The 17,988-nt window shown below is 40.3% G+C and overlaps 4 protein-coding genes across 4 annotated transcripts; 1 reads left to right on the top strand and 3 right to left on the bottom strand.

Annotated features, from left to right (window-relative positions):
- Positions 1 to 8,916: 8,916 nt before the first annotated feature.
- On the top strand, positions 8,917 to 10,203 carry SERLADRAFT_412245 (uncharacterized protein; the record flags this gene model as incomplete). Its single annotated transcript, XM_007324789.1, has 6 exons — positions 8,917 to 9,048; positions 9,107 to 9,163; positions 9,222 to 9,270; positions 9,330 to 9,661; positions 9,719 to 10,033; positions 10,126 to 10,203. The coding sequence occupies 6 exons, from the start codon at positions 8,917 to 8,919 to the stop codon at positions 10,201 to 10,203; spliced, it is 963 nt and encodes a 320-aa protein (XP_007324851.1).
- A 621-nt stretch (positions 10,204 to 10,824) lies between these two features.
- On the bottom strand, positions 10,825 to 11,991 carry SERLADRAFT_375165 (uncharacterized protein; the record flags this gene model as incomplete). The annotated part of the gene is made up of 3 exons (XM_007324788.1): positions 10,825 to 10,981; positions 11,104 to 11,398; positions 11,583 to 11,991. 3 exons carry the CDS (start codon positions 11,989 to 11,991, stop codon positions 10,825 to 10,827), a joined length of 861 nt encoding a protein of 286 aa, XP_007324850.1.
- A 384-nt stretch (positions 11,992 to 12,375) lies between these two features.
- SERLADRAFT_412244 (uncharacterized protein) lies at positions 12,376 to 13,302 on the bottom strand (the record flags this gene model as incomplete). Its single annotated transcript, XM_007324787.1, has 3 exons — positions 12,376 to 12,582; positions 12,788 to 12,843; positions 13,185 to 13,302. The coding sequence occupies 3 exons, from the start codon at positions 13,300 to 13,302 to the stop codon at positions 12,376 to 12,378; spliced, it is 381 nt and encodes a 126-aa protein (XP_007324849.1).
- A 3,514-nt stretch (positions 13,303 to 16,816) lies between these two features.
- On the bottom strand, positions 16,817 to 17,648 carry SERLADRAFT_412243 (uncharacterized protein; the record flags this gene model as incomplete). The annotated part of the gene is given in 5 exon segments (XM_007324786.1): positions 16,817 to 16,880; positions 16,900 to 17,206; positions 17,256 to 17,324; positions 17,374 to 17,485; positions 17,619 to 17,648. 5 exon segments carry the CDS (start codon positions 17,646 to 17,648, stop codon positions 16,817 to 16,819), a joined length of 582 nt encoding a protein of 193 aa, XP_007324848.1.
- Between the last annotated feature and the right edge of the window lie 340 nt (positions 17,649 to 17,988).

The following is a 17,988-nucleotide window of genomic DNA, read 5'->3' as shown; positions in this document are numbered from 1 at the left end:
GATTGACTCGCCACTGCTTTAGAGCGTGCCTTCACAGGCCAAGCAGCTCAGCCAAGTTCTTCAGCTTCGGCTGCTCCTACGCAGTCATCGGAACCTGCAGCTAGCTGTTACAATTGACATACCAGCACCTACTCACACTTCACTTTTTTGTACTTTTATTTTTCATTTTCCAAGTCACATGACCAGTCATGTTGTTACCATAACACGTTTTCAGACCTTTAAATTTCATTCTCCCCTTTAACCTTTTACTATAGTTTTCATACACAGTGCCACGCGGCACTTTGCTTTTGTTCAAACTCCTCTTTCTCATGCCGCGCTGCCTTTCTTCTTATTTTAGATACAAGTATCTCATGTAGTGGAGCTGGTCACACGGGCTGTGCCCATGACATCACCAGCCACTGCCTTCATCAACTGTATAGTACATATGTACAAACAAACCTGTAGTAGTATAAGTACCCTAATAGATCAAGGAGACTCCTCAGTGAGTCCTCCTGTTGTCTAGCACAACTAACTTGTTGAAACCTAAGGGGTGATCCCTTCCTTCTCTCTTCTCATATGCTTGTCTGAGTTGTGCGCCAGAGTAAGAAACTCTTGGTCATCACAGCGGCAATAAGGAGCTTAGCCATCAAGACTGTGGGGCAGCTTGAGGTGCAGCTAAATGACAAAGGGAAAGTGGCTTTGATTGATATGTTGTGCGTTGATAGTGAGCTGGTCTCCAATTATTTGGACATGGCTACACAGGAGCCAAGCCTTCAGATGACATGAGTGGGTAAGCTGCTGAGGCAGAACACTGCATTTCCTCTTGAGCACCTCTAGCCGTATTTGTTTTTGGACCGTTTTCATACCGCAAGTCGTTGCATCTGTATTATGCTGTAAAGTTGTTACAATTATGTTTTGAAATGAGAAGCATTTTCTGTTATTTGCGTGTTTACAAATACATGACAAGAAAAAATACCGGCAACAATCATACAGCACCCCTAGCCTGCAACTCAGCACGGTATGACGTCCACATGTCCATTGCTATTCTGTCGCGGCGCATATTGGCTTCAAGTCAGTTTGGTTCGGTTGGCGGCCCATCAGACAAAGAACTGGTGCTGACCAATGAAGGCACAGCTTTAGAGAATTTGTGGATGTTGTTAGGATCATGCATCCAGATGTAGTTGTGCAGCATGCATAGGGAGGATGGGATGCGAGCCTGTATGTTCATATCAAATTCGGGCGGACAGAGGAGGGTCCGAAAACAACGCTTGAAGATGCCAAAAATGCGCTCAATACAGTTGCGCGCTTGAGCGTGTTGCAAGTTAGAGAGCTCTTCTTTGCTCCTGGGCCTGTTGAATAAATAGTCAGAATTAGTATAAAGAAGAGCAAAGTACTCACCTGAGCCCCACTCGACCCCACTCAGCTAAATGATAGTGTTCTCCTTGGTAAGGAACCAAAAGCTGTGGGGAAGAAGCAAAACCAGCATCTGCCAGGTCATATTTACCGGCAGAACACAAAGATCATGTTGGCAAGTGTCATTGTAAATACCTGCATCAGCAGCCGAACCCTCCCAGCCAGTAAGAATGTAGAGAAATTGGAGGTCAAAGCTACAACATGCTAGGCAGTTCAGGGTGACGCCGCCCTTTTGATTTCGTGAGAGATGGTGTTCTGCAGCGGATGGGGCACAGGCGATATGTGTCCCATCAATGGCACCAATTGCATCGGAGAAAAATGGATAAAGCTTTGGGTTATTGAGGATCCCGGGAGGCATAGGGTCGTTAGCAGATGGTAGATATACATGATTAGTGTAGATGGGTGCAGACGAAAATGCAAATAGAACTTCCTTGAAATACCTGCAAAATTATTAGAAAAAATGAGTAAAACATAAAACACAAAGAACCTACTTCAATATAGTGTTGTTGGCACATTGAAAACGCTCACCAACATGTCTGACAGTGAGCCCAGTCACACTCATGTATAAAAACATGGCGAGCTTCTCCTCCAAAGACACACTCTTTGAATCTGCTTCTCTCAAAGTCCTAACCAGCTCATCAAATATTTCTCTCTTGACCCCAAGCTCACACCTAATTTGTTCTGGATGCCCATCAATCAATTCTTGAATCCAGCCATGGCCAGAGAGTACCAGTGTATGATAAGGGGTCTTGTCAAAGAGAGGCTCTGCGTAAAAAATAGCTGCTTGGGCCGCTGCAGTAATCACAATGTCTTCTTCATCTTCATCCGCAATACCTTCCTTGTCCAACAGTAGTTCTTCAAGGAGGTATATGCCAACCTTGGCCTGTACGTCACTCAGTTCAGTCAACATGGTACTTTGTAGATTGTTAGTAGATTATTTATCTAAATCAGTGCCAATAACCCAAAGTCATAGTTCAAGCTCCAATTTACCATCTGTGATTTTGAACATGATATAATCTGCAAAATGATGCTACCGAACATGGCCTTAGTCATCTGAATTTTGTCCAAATACCACAAAGCACCACAGTGTTTGTCATTCCAAGCTGTTCCTCAACTGGTTTGCCTGCATAAGAAATAAACCAATGACTGAATCAGGATAATATTCTCTGGATACAATAGTAATATCTTTAAAATTTAGGAGAGAAGCAAGGCACATCATCAGTTAATTATACACTGAGAAAAATGTCAATGCAAAATGTCTATAATATTTGTCAATGTTCTTATCACAATATATTGCCGAAAGATTGAGGGATAGTCTGGTGAAGGTTCTTAAAATAATTGATACACCACTTAGACTGTTAGCATGATTCAAGTATTTATTTGAGCACATCATAACATCAAACAATTTGTTGGAAGCAACACAACATTGTCATTTTTATTATGCAGAAGTATGTTACAGAAACATAAGATGCCCAACTAATGGCTGAGTAGATTACCAGTTAAGCTTCAAGTTGATAGCTTCCTGCCATTCTACATTAACTATATTGAGGGAAGGAGCAAACTAGACGGCCATCCATAAATATCCATGCCAGTTTGAAGACATTCAGTAAAAAAACTGAGAAAAGAATGTTAGCTGAGGATGAAGAAAAAGGGAGCAGAGTTACTTACTCTTTGATTTTGTCTTTGCATTTGTCATCAGACACCTACTTACTATTAGCATTGTTTTGGACTTCACAAGGGGTTCATCCACAAAACTCCAGAACTGGTGATTTCTCCATATTCTTTTAGTCACCCATTTTTTATTTTTAACTGGCTGCTCGCTCGTGGTGAAATCATTGTCATCAGCTGGCAGATCCTCATTGTTGATCGGTTGGTGGTAATCCTCCCTTCCCTCACACGCAAATGGATTGTTGCTGTTACAATACCCAATTTTTGGACCTTCACCTTTCAGTCTCTCAGCTTTCTTTCTCACTTGTGCTATGTGGCCAGCCCATGTAGTTTTACAACATGTCTTCAACCAGCCCTATTATACCTTTGACACAAGATGACTATTGACTTAGACCCTACCACATTTTCATCCTCTCAAAAGTCAAACTGGTGCTCTACCATTGCTAGAGTAATTACCCATCTTAGATGGGAAATTATTACCTGATAATATTACTATATAGATGGGGCCAATGGAGTCCGGTGGATGTCCTAGCCAGGCCATGTTAGACAACCCGGATGGATCAGAGTCTGCTTATTGAAGATATGTCTCTCACCTTTTTAGGCATCATTTTCTATTTGATGTTGAATATGCAAATATATCATAACTTCCAAATCTGGTGGTGTCTTGTTGCCAGGAGGCTCTCTAAGACCGTAGCGCTTACATTATAGATTCTGTTACAATACACAATTTTTGGACCTTTCATTTTCATTCTCCTCTTTAACTTTATACTGTAATTTTCAAACACTGTGCCATGTGGCACTTTCCATTTTGTTCAAACTCCACCTTCTCGCGCTACACTGCCTTTATTCTTATTTTAGCTACAAGTCTCTCACGCAGTGGAGCTGGTCACACGAGCTGTGCTCATGACATCACCAGCCACTGCCCCCATCAACTGTATAGTACATATGTACAAACAAACCTATAGTGGTATACATACCCCAATAGATCAAGGAGACTCCTCAGCAAGTCCTCCTGTTGATCCTCACAACTAACTTGTCAAAGCCTAAAGGGTAACCACTCCCTCATCATCACCTATATAGCTTGTCTGAGTTGTGCGCCAGAGTAACAAACTCTTGGTTGTTACAGATTCATGGACATGCTTGAACAACATTTTTCTGAAATGCTGTATTATATAATGTACTGACCAGTAATTATTTATTAGAGAATCCACATATATTTTTGTTGTCTATAGCAACACCATGAGTCTTCAGACACCCGAGCCATCTATTCTCTCTGATCTTCTAGCTGGAAATTGCTGTTTACAGAACTTGCAGCATAGTGTGTGCTATTTCACTTCCGGCAAGCATTGATTTGCATGCACACCGAGGGGCCTGACCTCCTCCAGCCAGAGCCAGAATCCCATTAGGATTAGAATGCAAACCTCCCAGGAACATTTGTTAGTGAATGTAAGAGAGCAGCTGGGGTGTTAACAATTGCATACCTCACAAGGAGTAAGTCATTTGTATTGCACCAAAGACATTACTGATGAATACCAGGGTAGTGATTATTCAATGGGATGTGACATTGTATGCAGAGTGGGTGGGCCCTTGTAGTAACAGCCAGAATGATAAGCTTGAACAGAGTATATCCAAGGAATATCAACCTGCAAAAGATATTGGCATCATCACAATCCCTTCTATCATAATGGACATTCACGGAAGAATAGGAATAATTCTATGGTACCTTCCGGGCATTCTCACTGAGAAGAGACAGGTGAAAATATATTTAGCAAAGCATGTGTGATAGTCTACAGTATCTCAAGCAAAATATGGAAAGCAAATGACCCAAGATGCCCTCAAAGAGCTAGTATAAATCTTCAGAATATTACAAAAATCCCAGGGACTGTCAGCTATTCTCTTGTGGGTTGATAGACTTATCCCTGGCGTGGTTCAACTTGGTCATGTTATTGAGTTATAATCTATACATTATAATTAATAAAAGTTTCACCACAGAAAACTGGAGAGGCTCTACAAGCTTCCTGATCATTGCGCAAATCTACACCCCCGGGCACCAGTGAGCTGTGGTTGCAATTCTTTGTGGAGATTGGGGTCCTCATGAGTGCAACCTTGTGTGTAGCTCACCCTGCGCTCTATAAGTTGGCCTGGGAGGCGCTGGTTTGAGTTGAGGACCATATATATGATGTGACGGTACTGAAGGCATGAAGCTCAGTCTTCAAAGCATTTTCTATCATCAGCAACCAGGATTGTCTCTCCAAAACAAAGTGGTATGATATGTTGGCAAGCATAGGAGACTACAATAAGGCCATTCTGGAGTTCACAAGGGCAGGTTTTTGCTTCAAGTTTGATAGTGGGATTATTGCTGTGTTTAGTGGGAAGTAGCTGAATCATGGGGTTTTGTCCTGCAGTGGTGAGAGAATATGTTTTGCATATTACATGAGGGAGTATATACATAAAATGTGTGGGGTGGAGACCCTGGGATGGTCAGTACCTTCACATTATCATGTTATGCAGTTATAAATGTGGAATAGCAGCAGAACTGTCTTGATTCAGGTACATCACTGCTACAATTTTGTAGCTATTTATAGTAGCTTGCTCATTGAAAAGGGTGAAACCCAGGCATACTGTAGTTGAATACCGGGAGCAAGGAGAAGCCTGGGAATTTTATATTACTACAAAGCCTAGGAACACAGGATTACTATAAAGCCCGGGAATATTGGACTACTATTACATAATATCATAGACCCTGAGTTTCTATGTCAGAAAAATCCCAGATAGCTATTATAGCCCATATAGCACTATATAGGCTCTTATAGCTGGTATAGCTGGTATAGTTGGTGTAGACAAGTCCCTATTATATAGCTCTATATAGCTGGGCTTCAGCTTTACCAGCTATAATAATATGTAAATCTACTATCCAAACAGGTTTGTATTTTGTCAACTATACAAGACAAGGCTGGCTATATTGCCTTGTATAGCTCAATGTAGATATAACTGTTTCACTACACTTTCAGAAAAATACATTTTTATGGCCACTACCATAGCCAAATACATCTACCACTGTTACAAGTGTTGTTTGTAGAGCAATATATTTCTTTAATGATTATCATAGTCAAATAAATCTATTACTATCATAATTTGATTGGGAAGCACTGAAACTGTTATTTTTCTATGATATTAAATACAACATTAAGCAATTATAGAGTCCTCTGTAAAGTAAACCTTATCATTTGATTCAATGTTTTGATCCTTGATATATTGCAGATTGCATTGGTCCCTGTTAAAAGATATGTGTTAAAATTAATCAAATTAAATGTCCTTGTGACAAGATACAAGATACCACTGTATAGGGAACTGCACATATGCTCCATCCACCTTGGAGCCTTTTTTTGAAATTCTTCTAATCTAGCAATATAATTACGGTGTACCTTGTAGTAGAGGGTTGTTAGTATTCTCAAATATAATATTCAGTAATATGTACAAACCTTGGTCTGAAAAATTTAGGGTACATCTTACACCTGTAGCAAACTCATGGAGGCAGTTTTCTATCTGAAGAAAAACATCAGCTTTCACATTTATAATAAAAAAGGAGATACTGCAACTACCACTAAAGTGATGAGAGGGAGAGGTATGTATTTGAAGTCTTGCACATTTTGCACTCCTTCCCCTTTCTTGTGAAACTATTGGACTTGAAGAATAAGCTTAATGATATTATGACTGAAAGGTTTTTGTTTGTCATAGGTACGGACCTGGAGTGGAACATTTGTTATATATTTAGTGTGGTGAAGATGAAACAATATGCGTACTCACCTTGACATCCAGGTTACCAAAGATAAAAATACCTTTTCCATTGTTTAAAGCCATTCTACCACATCACATATTTCTTCTGGAAATTTATCTGTTGCAAGCCCATATTCTGAAACCTGTTACGATACACAATTTTTGGACCTTAAAATTTCATTCTCCACTTTAACTTTCTTTTGTAGTTTTCACACACTGTGCCATGCAGCACTTTCCATATTTGTTCAAACTCCACTTTCTTGTGCTGCACTGCCTTTCTTTATTCTTAGCTACAAGTATCTCACATAGTGGAGCTGATCACATAGGCTGTGCCCTATGACATTATTGGCCACTGCCTTCATCAACTGTATAGTACACATGTACAAATAGTCTATAGTAGTATAAATACCCCAATAGATGAAGGAGACTCCTCAGTGAGTCCTCCTGTTGTTTACCCACAATTAACTCGATCCTAAACCTAAAGGAGTTTATCCACTCTCTCACTCACTCCTCTCTGCTTATTCTTTCTGTGCGCCAGAATATAAAAACTTTGGTTGTAAGAAAATCACCAATACACGTGCTTTCTGCTTGACTTCACCCCTCATCTGGGAAGAAGCTAACCAAATCTGTGGAGTTTTATTAGTATTGTGAAACAATCAAAAATATAGAGATTTGGTGGATGTATGTCAGAAATGTCACCTTCGGAGTGTCAGAGTTATGGAGTATGGAGATGAAGTAGGGGGTAATGGAGTACAAGATGGGGAATTGGCTTAGCTTGTGTGCTAGGCCCTTCCGCAGACCTTGGTCCCTAACTCAACAGAATGGACGGAGGCGAGTAGAGGATGAAAAGGGAGCAGAGTAAAGATCCTTTGGAGAAGGATGAGAAGACTTAGAAAGGGACTTGTAAAAAGGCAAGGGAATCTAGTTCATATTTGAACTGCAGGAACAGAGTACAGGAGCTACAACTTATACACTGTTGGAGGGGCCCATAAGGAGTAACTTGTAATGTAGGTACAGAGTTCCATGCGGACAATTATCTAGCAAGAGGAGAACATATGTGCAAGGAGTGTATCATAAAGTCTAAACTACAGAGTCCATGAGGAGTATGAGAACGTGCATAGGAAAGCATATGATGGACTAGAAGTCTGTTGCAGGAGTATTGGAATGGGAGTCTGGAGTACCATGTGGGGGTAGGGCACGGGGCTATGCCAACCAGCAGGCCATGAGGAGCGTAATCCCAAGAATACTGAGATTTTGGAAGATTCGGACTTGAGGAAATATCTCCTTCAAAGATGCTGGAGTCCTGTTCTCTGGTACGGATATGACAATGTAGTCCATGATTCTCCCTTTTAATAGCTCATTGGGTGACTTTCCATAAGCATTTATACAGCTGAATAGAATAAACACAAGTAATAAACAGTGATGGCCGAGATCTGGCATCCCTATTGGGTGCTATTTGCAATGGCCCATTATTTTGACCCCATGAATAAACATCATTAAATGGCACATCTAGAAGGGGGATACCTACCCCCCTTTTAGATTTTATAGAATTAAATATATTAATTTTTGTCTGCATTTGGACACATGTCTGAGTAATTGATGATCTGTCCACAGTCACATCAAAAGTTGCTCAAGGCCTGCTATTCAACCAAGCACAACAGCATAAATTGTGCTCTCAATGCACAGTCCCTCATTACATCAACACCATTGTTCAAATTTTCTGTAATATAAAAGCCCCACCTATCCAGGTCCGTATTTCATTTCCCACTTTTCCACATTTCCTACAGCTCCACCATAGCGTGGCACTGACAAGGACTACACCCAGACAGGCAATGATATGCTTACTTTATCGTAAGTTGTCGTCCTTCCATCTGTCGGTGTTGCCAGCTTTGACTGCATAGTCGCCACTTTGAGATCCGCCCCAGCTGCAGCCCTGTGTTGTTGTAGTTACCCACCTGATATTGGAATTTTGCAAAGTGCTTAAAGAAAATAGTCCTGGTATGTCTTCTCTGCACTATTCTGTCTTGTCCTTACACTGACAGTAAGTAATACTCATTCACTCATTCACCCTCACCTGTGATGTCTACCACACCACCCGATGCATTCCAAATTTCACGTCCGAAAGACTCTGACCTCTGCTATAATGTGGCAGGCAACACATTTAAGAGAGACAGCTATGGCCAGTGGTTGCCACACCCAGGCATTGCAGAGGTACTTGTTTCTATATATTTGTGTTGTCGTTGTACTACTTCTGACTTGCTCTTTGTAGAATCATAACTTTGAGGCACAGATTCTGCCCAAAAGCCTGTATTATGGACCATTGAAGGTAAGTCTTACAATTTGTCTAGTGTACACTCAAAAATAATGCATCATTCTTTCTGTAGCACAGTACAACTGGTGATGGCGCTGGCCACCGTCAACTTCCAAATCCAGGTCCCTTCTATCCAGGCATGCAAGCTCAACAATATATGGGTCTTGTTGTAAGGGTAAAGAGTGTGCTGTTGAAGAGTTGACCCCAAAAAGGAAGAAAAAAGCTGGTGGTCATAACAAGCCACAACCCAAGCATAAGAAGGCCACTGACGTGGATGATAAAAAGACTATAAAGATGGACATAGAGGACAAGAAGCCAACAGGACATGGCCAACCAAGTGGAGCTGGTAACTACTCTACAGACAACATGATGGCCCTATTATATTTCACAGAAGAAGGACTTCTGCTTGGTCAGCAAGGCTGGAAGACAGTTCATAGTCAATTCACAAAGTGGGCATGCAAACAAGAACAACCTAAAAGGACCCTCAAGTCACTTGAAACAAGGTTCAAGCAAGTGCGTATATCCAATGTGATATTCACATGGCAAACTAATAGTGTTCACATATTATAGTTAGTGAAGACTACAAAACCAACTGGGGATGCTGTCTGTCCACCTGAAGTGGAGCGTGCACATGAGACTGACTACTTGATTAATGAGTGTGCTAGCACTAGGGATTTGGATGATGGAGAGTTTGTAGACAGGTCTGACATCCAGAGTCATGTCAGCATTAGCAGCAACAAAAATGACCCTCCTACTCTTCCTCCAAGCCAACCAAGGATAGCAATTGCACGTTCAGCCGTGCAGTTGTTCCTATTCCTTGTTGAAATGCTCATGAAGCAAATGGCCTCAACCTTATCAACAAGCTTGCACATGTATTTGACCCTAGTGTGCAAATGCAGCGTGACTACAACTACTCCAACAGATCACTTCAAAACACTCACATTCTCACTTTTTCTCAGCAACCTTGTGATTCACAGACCACCATTAACGCACTTCACACTCAAGTAACTGAAGTCCAGGACCGTGTTCATGAAGTCAGCCGTGCTTGTGATTGAGCAGAGCTGAAGTTGGAGATGCTGCAGCTTTCAGGTGCAAGAATGGGCCATAAGAGTGACAATCAGTCTCGGACATGAGGCCAAACCAAACGTCACAGCAACTCACCCAAACAAAAACATCTTTGTGAAGACAGATACACAAATGGTGGAGGGAAGATTTGGTGGGTTACAGATGAAGAGGACATGAGTGAATATAAACACAAAGATGATATGGGTGACACAGACACAGGTAGGTTAGATCATCACTCTCACCCTGCACCCCATTGCTCTCACTCTACACGCACACATCAGCCTCTCCAGCCTCAATGGCCATGTCCTTCTAGCAGCAACACACTTCAATCCAAAATCCGAGACCACAATCACTCTATGGCCACTGCTCCTAGCCTGCATCAACTGGAATACACGGATGATGCACCTTACACACAGAGGCAAGCACATGCAACACAGAGCAAGGAAAATGATGAGAACAAAGTACCACTTTGCACTCAGTGGTCTGCAACGTCCCGCAGCCCACAATAGTAGATTTTGAACTACTATACACTGTTGTTACACTGTCATACACTGCTATTACTCTGTTGTTACTCTGTCGTATTTTTCTGTCAGTGAATCTAATCATATTGATCACTCATAACTAGCAACAATATGGAAACGTGAGATGCAATCTTTTTTATTGTCCGAAAACAACATATCCTCAAAGCTCCTCCAAAGCTCCTCCTGATCAACACCTCTTGTCCACTCCTTCATGTACACATTCTTAATCTTGTTGATACCCACCAGCCTTGCTCAAAGGTTGTGCAGCCGCACACATGTCTCCAGAAGGTTTGCTCTTTGTTCAGAATGGTTAATCTCAAGCGGCACTTGAAGCCAACCAAATGAGCCTTGTAGTGCACGCATACCCACTCAGCTGTCTGGCAATAAGACAGGAGCTCCCGGTTAAATGCCAGCTTCTCTGCCACATCTTCTCTTGTTCCTGGAATATGCTGACCAGCCTTAATAGGAGCACATATACGTCCAGAAATCTGTGTTGTGCTGCGAGGAAAAGCTGTGTCAGCAACTAGATAGTACTTGTCTGGCATCTTTGTCCTCAGTTTCTTGTATATAGGTTGAGCAACCCAAGAATCATGCCAACTCCCAGGGACATTCAGGTTTGCAGCAATGATCAGGCATTTGGAAAAAACAAGATGAGTCAACAAAGCTGGTGGATCTACCGAGAAAAACCCACCTTTTGGAGAGAAAACAAGCACAGAGCTGACAAAATGCTCCAAAAGCCAGTTATTAAAGGTTGCATTCTCAATGTCAATGTCCTCTGACGTCTACGTAGGCAGATTGAGCCCATCAATACTCGCAAAAGCATCTTGTAAACGGGGATGACGAGCAACAAGTATTCTCCTCAAATTTGGCACCCTTGGGCCATGTTATTGCTGTGTCTGGCATGTTACGCAATGTTTCTAACAAGATGTTAAGCCCAAAGTGGTTGTATTGCAAGACAGTGGATGGAATAAGTGCAAAGATCTGTTGCAGGCTAACCTCACACATGGTGGAATTGAGATAGTGGAGAACCAATCCTAGCGCCCCAGCAGCATCCAAAGAACAACCTCCAGGTCGTGATTTTCCTCCTCCAATAGTATCAAAACGCACAATGGGCCTTTCATACCACATCTTCTCAAAACCTGCAGAAAGGATGGCATCAAATGAGTGAGCATCAAACCCCATTGTTGTTATGAAAGCACAATCACTGTGACTGCTGAGAAGACACTGCCAAGGTGTATCTATATGAGGATCTGCCATGAGTTGGGAACGGCAGTAATATAGTCGATTGGGGTGGCAAGTTCAAGCACGGAGAAGTTGTGCTTCTTCTGCTCCAATGTATGCAATAGCAGCCACAAATGCCACTCCTTCAATGAGTTCATCATCAGACTGTTCTTTGTTGGACTAACTCGTAATAGCCTCACTTGAGTCCATAATGTAGTGTCTGTAAGCCTGATCTGATCAATATCCGATCAGTGATCAATTCCTAATTCAGACATGGACTCAAGATGTTTAACTTTGAATAGATTTATTTGATAGGCTCTTGTGGTTTATTCAAGTCATTAAAATATTCATGGGTGGTGCTTCGGCTATCTCAGATATATTGTTTATACCTTGTTTCTATTGCGGAAACCTTATGGGAAGTTACCCATTCTCTACGTTCTCCAGCTTCAACAACTTGGCACTTAAAGTGGTGGAAAAGTTTCCTACTTCTTTTAGTGCAGCCCAGACCAGATTATCATGCTCTTCAAATGAAAGAAAACTTTTTGATGTAGCTAGTAACACCCTCAAACGTGAATGGCCTGATTTGGCTAATTTTGCTGAAGTAAGGCTAAAGCTAGACATTAAAACCTATTTTATGGTATAAAAAGATGTCAATGAGCATGATTTTTCCTTTCAGAAAATATGATTTTACCTTTGAGTCTTTTGATGAAGTTGCAGAAGGGGTAATACCACAATTTGTATTAAAAAGCCTCTCATTTAAATCTTGGCAAATTATGTGTAAAATGATACAATACATTATTTGTGCATTTTTGTAGTGGAGGATGTTACTTACTTCATTATGCGCAGGAGATCTACTAGAGGTAGGTGTAGCAGGAGGAGTATAATTATCTGTGCTTATATTAAGGTCAGCCTACTATACCAGACTAGTTGATTTGACATATCATTTGGCCTCATTGAACTCATTAACTCTTCTTCCTCATCATCAAGTTCTTCATGGTGACAAAACTGGATAAACCCGGTCTCTGCCGAAGCAGCCATTGTTCTCCATGGAGTAACCATTGTTCTCCTAGGAGTCATTATACTGTAGCGAGTAGCACCTCTGACTATAAGTAGTAGGGGGTTTAGTATAGGAATACCTCAGTCGTTTCTATAGCCTCTTGGGCAGCGGCTGAGTTTTATTAGGTTTATTACATGGATCTCATCTTCAGCTATCCTCCTTGCCCTTTTACAGATGGGTTCTTCATCCTCTTCTTCATCCCCTTTGTTATTGCTCTGATCAGCATCACCAACTTCAGCCTCAAGCATATCACCAGTCTTTCTACACTGTTGAGGATGGACTTGTCCCATATTAAACTGGACCACACCAATGTGGGACAATCCAATAAGGTGTTTTTAATGGGCTGATCCCATTGAACTGTCACATGTAATGGGGTGTCTGGGGTCCCCAATTAAACTAATGCTATTGTTTGGCTAAAAATGCTTTAGAGCAAGATATATTTAAATGATTTTTGATATCCACTTATAGGTAATACTTTTATATATCTGTTTGGGATAACCTGGAATAACATTGTCTTACACAGAGTATTATTACTTGATAATATTACTATATAGATAATGTACTTTACACCTTGAGGTGAAAATCACTATTAGGGCTAAACTCCTCAATAATATTTTATGAGTTATTTAAGTGGGATTATTTACAGCAAATATTATTTTCAGTCCTAAGATATTTTATATTGCATAATTAACAAAAGCACTTTTGTTACTTGTTCCTAAAGAGGAAAGTTTAAAGTAATAGGAAGGCAAAAGTGATAGAGAAGTGTAGTTTGGTGGAAAGAAGGGAAAGATAATGAGAAAAGTAAAAGTAACAGAATATTGGAAAGAGTAACTGGAAAGTAGAATTTGGTGTAACAAAGGAAAAGATAGTAAGGTAGGAAAAAATAATGGAGGAGTGTAGTTTGGCAGTATTAATATCACAGTGTAGTATCATAAGTACTTCATATATATTTCCCAAACCTAAGCTAGCCCTTCTAATTATTTTACAATATAGGCTGTTTTAATTTTAAAAGTAGGTTCTTCTTATTTTAGTAAGGGCTATCCATATTATGAAGTGGTTTTTATTTATTTCAGTATGGGCTGTTCCTATGTCTAAGTTGGCTATTCCCATATTTGAGTGGGCTTTTCCCATATATAAGTGGGCTATTCCTATTTTTAATATGGGCTGTTCTCATACTGTTTCTATGTTTAAGTGGGCTTTTTCCATATATGAGTGGGCTATTCCCATGTTATAAAGTAAAATCAAGAGAACAAGTTATGTGGTACATAGCCCAAATAGATTATATTGTTTATATTATTCTTTTGAACTAACATACTAATTTAAATATTATGATTAATGTGTCTACTAACTTTACATACATTGATACTAATAAATAAAATATTAATTACAAAGCATACTACTGTAAACAGATCATAATAATCTCAATCTAGTCCACTTTGCTTTTCTACACTCCTTATGGTCCAGCAATATGCAAAAATTAAAAATTAAAACCTAATATATGAAGGGTCTGATGATAGTAGTTAATGCCTAAGAAATTAATGGGAGTAGATTACTCTAAAGTGGGGACACCCTATATTAAAATAGAAAAACCCTACTTATATATAGGTAAAGCTTATGTTAACATGGGTTATACCCACTCAAACAATAGAACTCCCCACTCAGACATAGGTAAAGCCTACTTATGTATAGGGACAGACCATATTAAATTGGGAAAAGTCCACTTAGGTATGGGAATAGCCTACCAGATATGGGAACAGCCCATTTTAAAAATAAGAAAAGCCCACTTAAATATGTATGGAAAAAGCCCACTTAAACATAGAAACAGTATGAGAACAGCCCATATTAAAAATGAGAATAGCCTACTTAGATATGGGAACAGCCCACTCAAGTATGGTAACTGCCCACTCCATTAGGAAAACTACATTTTTCTTAGGGCACTTATCAGTTTTTGTCCATTTTTATTGAGGCACTAAAATATTCAAGTGAAATAATACAAATAAGATTAAACAAAGCCGTTTATAAGGAACAAGTAAGACAATATTAATTATTAAATCCCCAAAAGCAGGGACCAGTATCTGAAATTTTAATTGGGTCAAAAATATATCATCAAGTTTCAAACTATGATCACTACTTTAGATTCATTCCAGACTTGCAACCATCACACCTATGAAAATACTGTTTTAGGAGATGAAAAACCTTAGGCTAGCCCATCATTGAATAGTCTGCATCAGCTCTACCAAGGGGTTGTTAAATATATCATAAAATAGTGCCAAGAACTCTTCAGAGCTGAAGAATTAGATCAAAGAATATGTTGCCTCCCACCCTCCTATGGCACTCAACATTTCAAGAACAGAATATCTTTATTACCTCAACTATCAGGCAGTAAGTGTAAAGACATGTCAAAAATTGTTTTGGGCTATCTTATTGGCAAATTACCCAAGCAAGCAATAATCTCCATCAGATCACTTCTGGACGTCATATATATAGCTCAATATCCCACTCATAGTGACACTACTCGGGGATATCTCTCAAAAGCTATTGCAATCTTCTACATTATATTGACTTAATCAGGTGGTTTGGGGCCACTGACAATTACAACATTGAAATGTTTGAACACTTTCATATTGATATGGCCAAAGATGCTTGGAGAGCATCTAATCACAGGAAGGAACATCCTAAAATGATTGAATGGCTCACAAGGCAAGAAAAAGTGGCGTCTTTTGAAAGCTATCAAAAATCTCTACTATTGTCTACCCCACCTACCAATATCCTGAAAACATCCTCTGGATTAGGCATTCAATTGAAAAAAATTACTGTCCTATCCTCTTCAGCCACTTCAGTCAATTCATCAAAAACTTAAATGTCCAGGCTTTGAACGTGATTTGAAAGAATTCCTCAATCAACTTTAAAAAGGGCATCCAAGTCATCTATCCAGATATCAAATCTCACCATCCTCCCTACTTTTGTATGCACTAGACATTTTTTATAACCTCAAGCTCACCCCTGTTCAAGTAGGTGGTAATGTTGCTGATATGAAGCACAAATTGATTAGAGCCAGACCTGGTAATGATACTGTCAAGGCTCAGTTTGACACTGTATTAGTATTGGAGTCCTTGAGTGAAGAATAAGCTGGGGTTACAGGTGAGTATACTATATCTTGATCTAGTTATATGTGTTTCATAATCTTCATGTATTAGAAACTAGAGTTGGAAGATTGAAAGTCATATTTAAGCTTCCTACTCATATTCATGCTGGAGCATTTCCAGCTCTCAATGCTTAGCCAAAAGTCCATCTGGCTTATATTGAATGATATACAAAATATAAGCCTATAGTTGAACCAAGTCATATGATCTACATGGTTTCAAAGCCTAGCACAAGGTCAGATAGTACACCAGTAGGCACTATAGTTCCTCTCACCAGTTTACAACAAGGATATCAGTTTATTCCTATATTTGAAAAGGACGTGGTACCTGACAATTGGGAGTCTAATAATGCTTTGGATGTTTGTGATAGGTTCACCTGTGATTCCCACGCAAGTCCACTAATTATCCTTGCTACCTCCGGCTGATTGCACAGCTAGTTAGCCTCTTGAATCGTCTTTACAGGCCTCCTTCAATATCTCTTGGATAAATCTGAGATTTTGGAGGTTTGTGAGCTATTTTTGTGGCGGGGATTCGGCAGCCGCACTCAAAAGGACCAACTTTGAGTGATTGGAGAGAATATAGTGACATGTTCCTTAAGCCAGTGAGTACTATACTATCTACTCATCCTACTTGTCCCCAGAGCTTTCAACAATCTCTTGGCTTATTGCACTTTGACCCCGCTCCCCTCCACGGCCTCTTTGTGCTGGGGCAGCTCCTCTTCCACCCTGTAAGGCACCTCCTCACTTGCACTTGGTACCAGCGTCTGAGCGCTGTTTTTGTGGTTTCCCAACGATTTCTCCAGCCTCTTGACATCTCTCTAGGTTGAGTTTATGGGCCATTTGTTGGAGTCTTTTGAGCTTCTCCCAATGGTACTTGCTAGTCCTTAGGGAGTTGCGAAGGGTTTGTATATCACCAACAGTTCCTATGAAGGATGGATTGACAAATTTCAGGCCAGTGGGCCAATTGACCAACCGGACCTTGTGGGTTTGCACAATAGCAGTCTTGTAATTTACATAGTTCATGGAAACTGCTCCATTGTTGAGTAAGCAATCTATGAAGTCTGTAGTTAGCTTTGTTGAATATAAAGCTTTGAAACTTACTGAGGCCGGTCTGGATCAACTCCACACATTGGCTGTGTACAACAGCAAGTGTATCAAGTTCCGACGTGTCTACAACACATTGTCAGTTAGCTTGCCAGTGGAGTGGGAAAGGACTTACTCTGGTTACAAGTGCATTCCCACAATGCAAACAACCTTGAAACCTCGCCGGGATCAATTTTTAACACATCTTGAAGAAAATTCAGTGAATTATCACTGCCGTACCATGTTGGCTGCGCAAGATGATTGATATACTCGGGTGTGACAAAAAAAATAGCCGTACATTCCCATTCGTAAGGAAAGGTTATCAAGCTAGCAGAATACCTAATCAAAATACATGTAAAATAGATAATTATAGGGGCATACCTCCTTAATCATGCTATCAGCTGTGCACATAATGTCTCTAGCTGCTGTGGCATTGTTCAATCACATGCTTGTGGCCTTGTGTATGCGATTGTTGGCCAATCTTTGGAGGAGCTCCTCTTTTTGTTCTTCTGACAGATCTTGTTTGTCCTTTGTGGCCATGTTCTGTAGCTCAATAAGGTCCTTCCTTTCTCCCGGACTCAGACCTAAATATGAGAACCAGTTAGATATGTTTATAACCACAGGCAAAGTGTAAAGTACGTACTTGTTACGATCTCTATTGGACATTTAAGGACTACTCATTTCTTTTTACTCATCGGTTATACCATCGGACCGATGACTCATTTCCTTCACGTACACTTCCGTTCCTCTT

Source organism: Serpula lacrymans (assembly GCF_000218685.1).
Source record: "Serpula lacrymans var. lacrymans S7.9 unplaced genomic scaffold SERLAscaffold_23, whole genome shotgun sequence".
Taxonomy (NCBI): domain Eukaryota; kingdom Fungi; phylum Basidiomycota; class Agaricomycetes; order Boletales; family Serpulaceae; genus Serpula; species Serpula lacrymans.
This window is presented reverse-complemented; position numbering and strand designations above follow the sequence as displayed.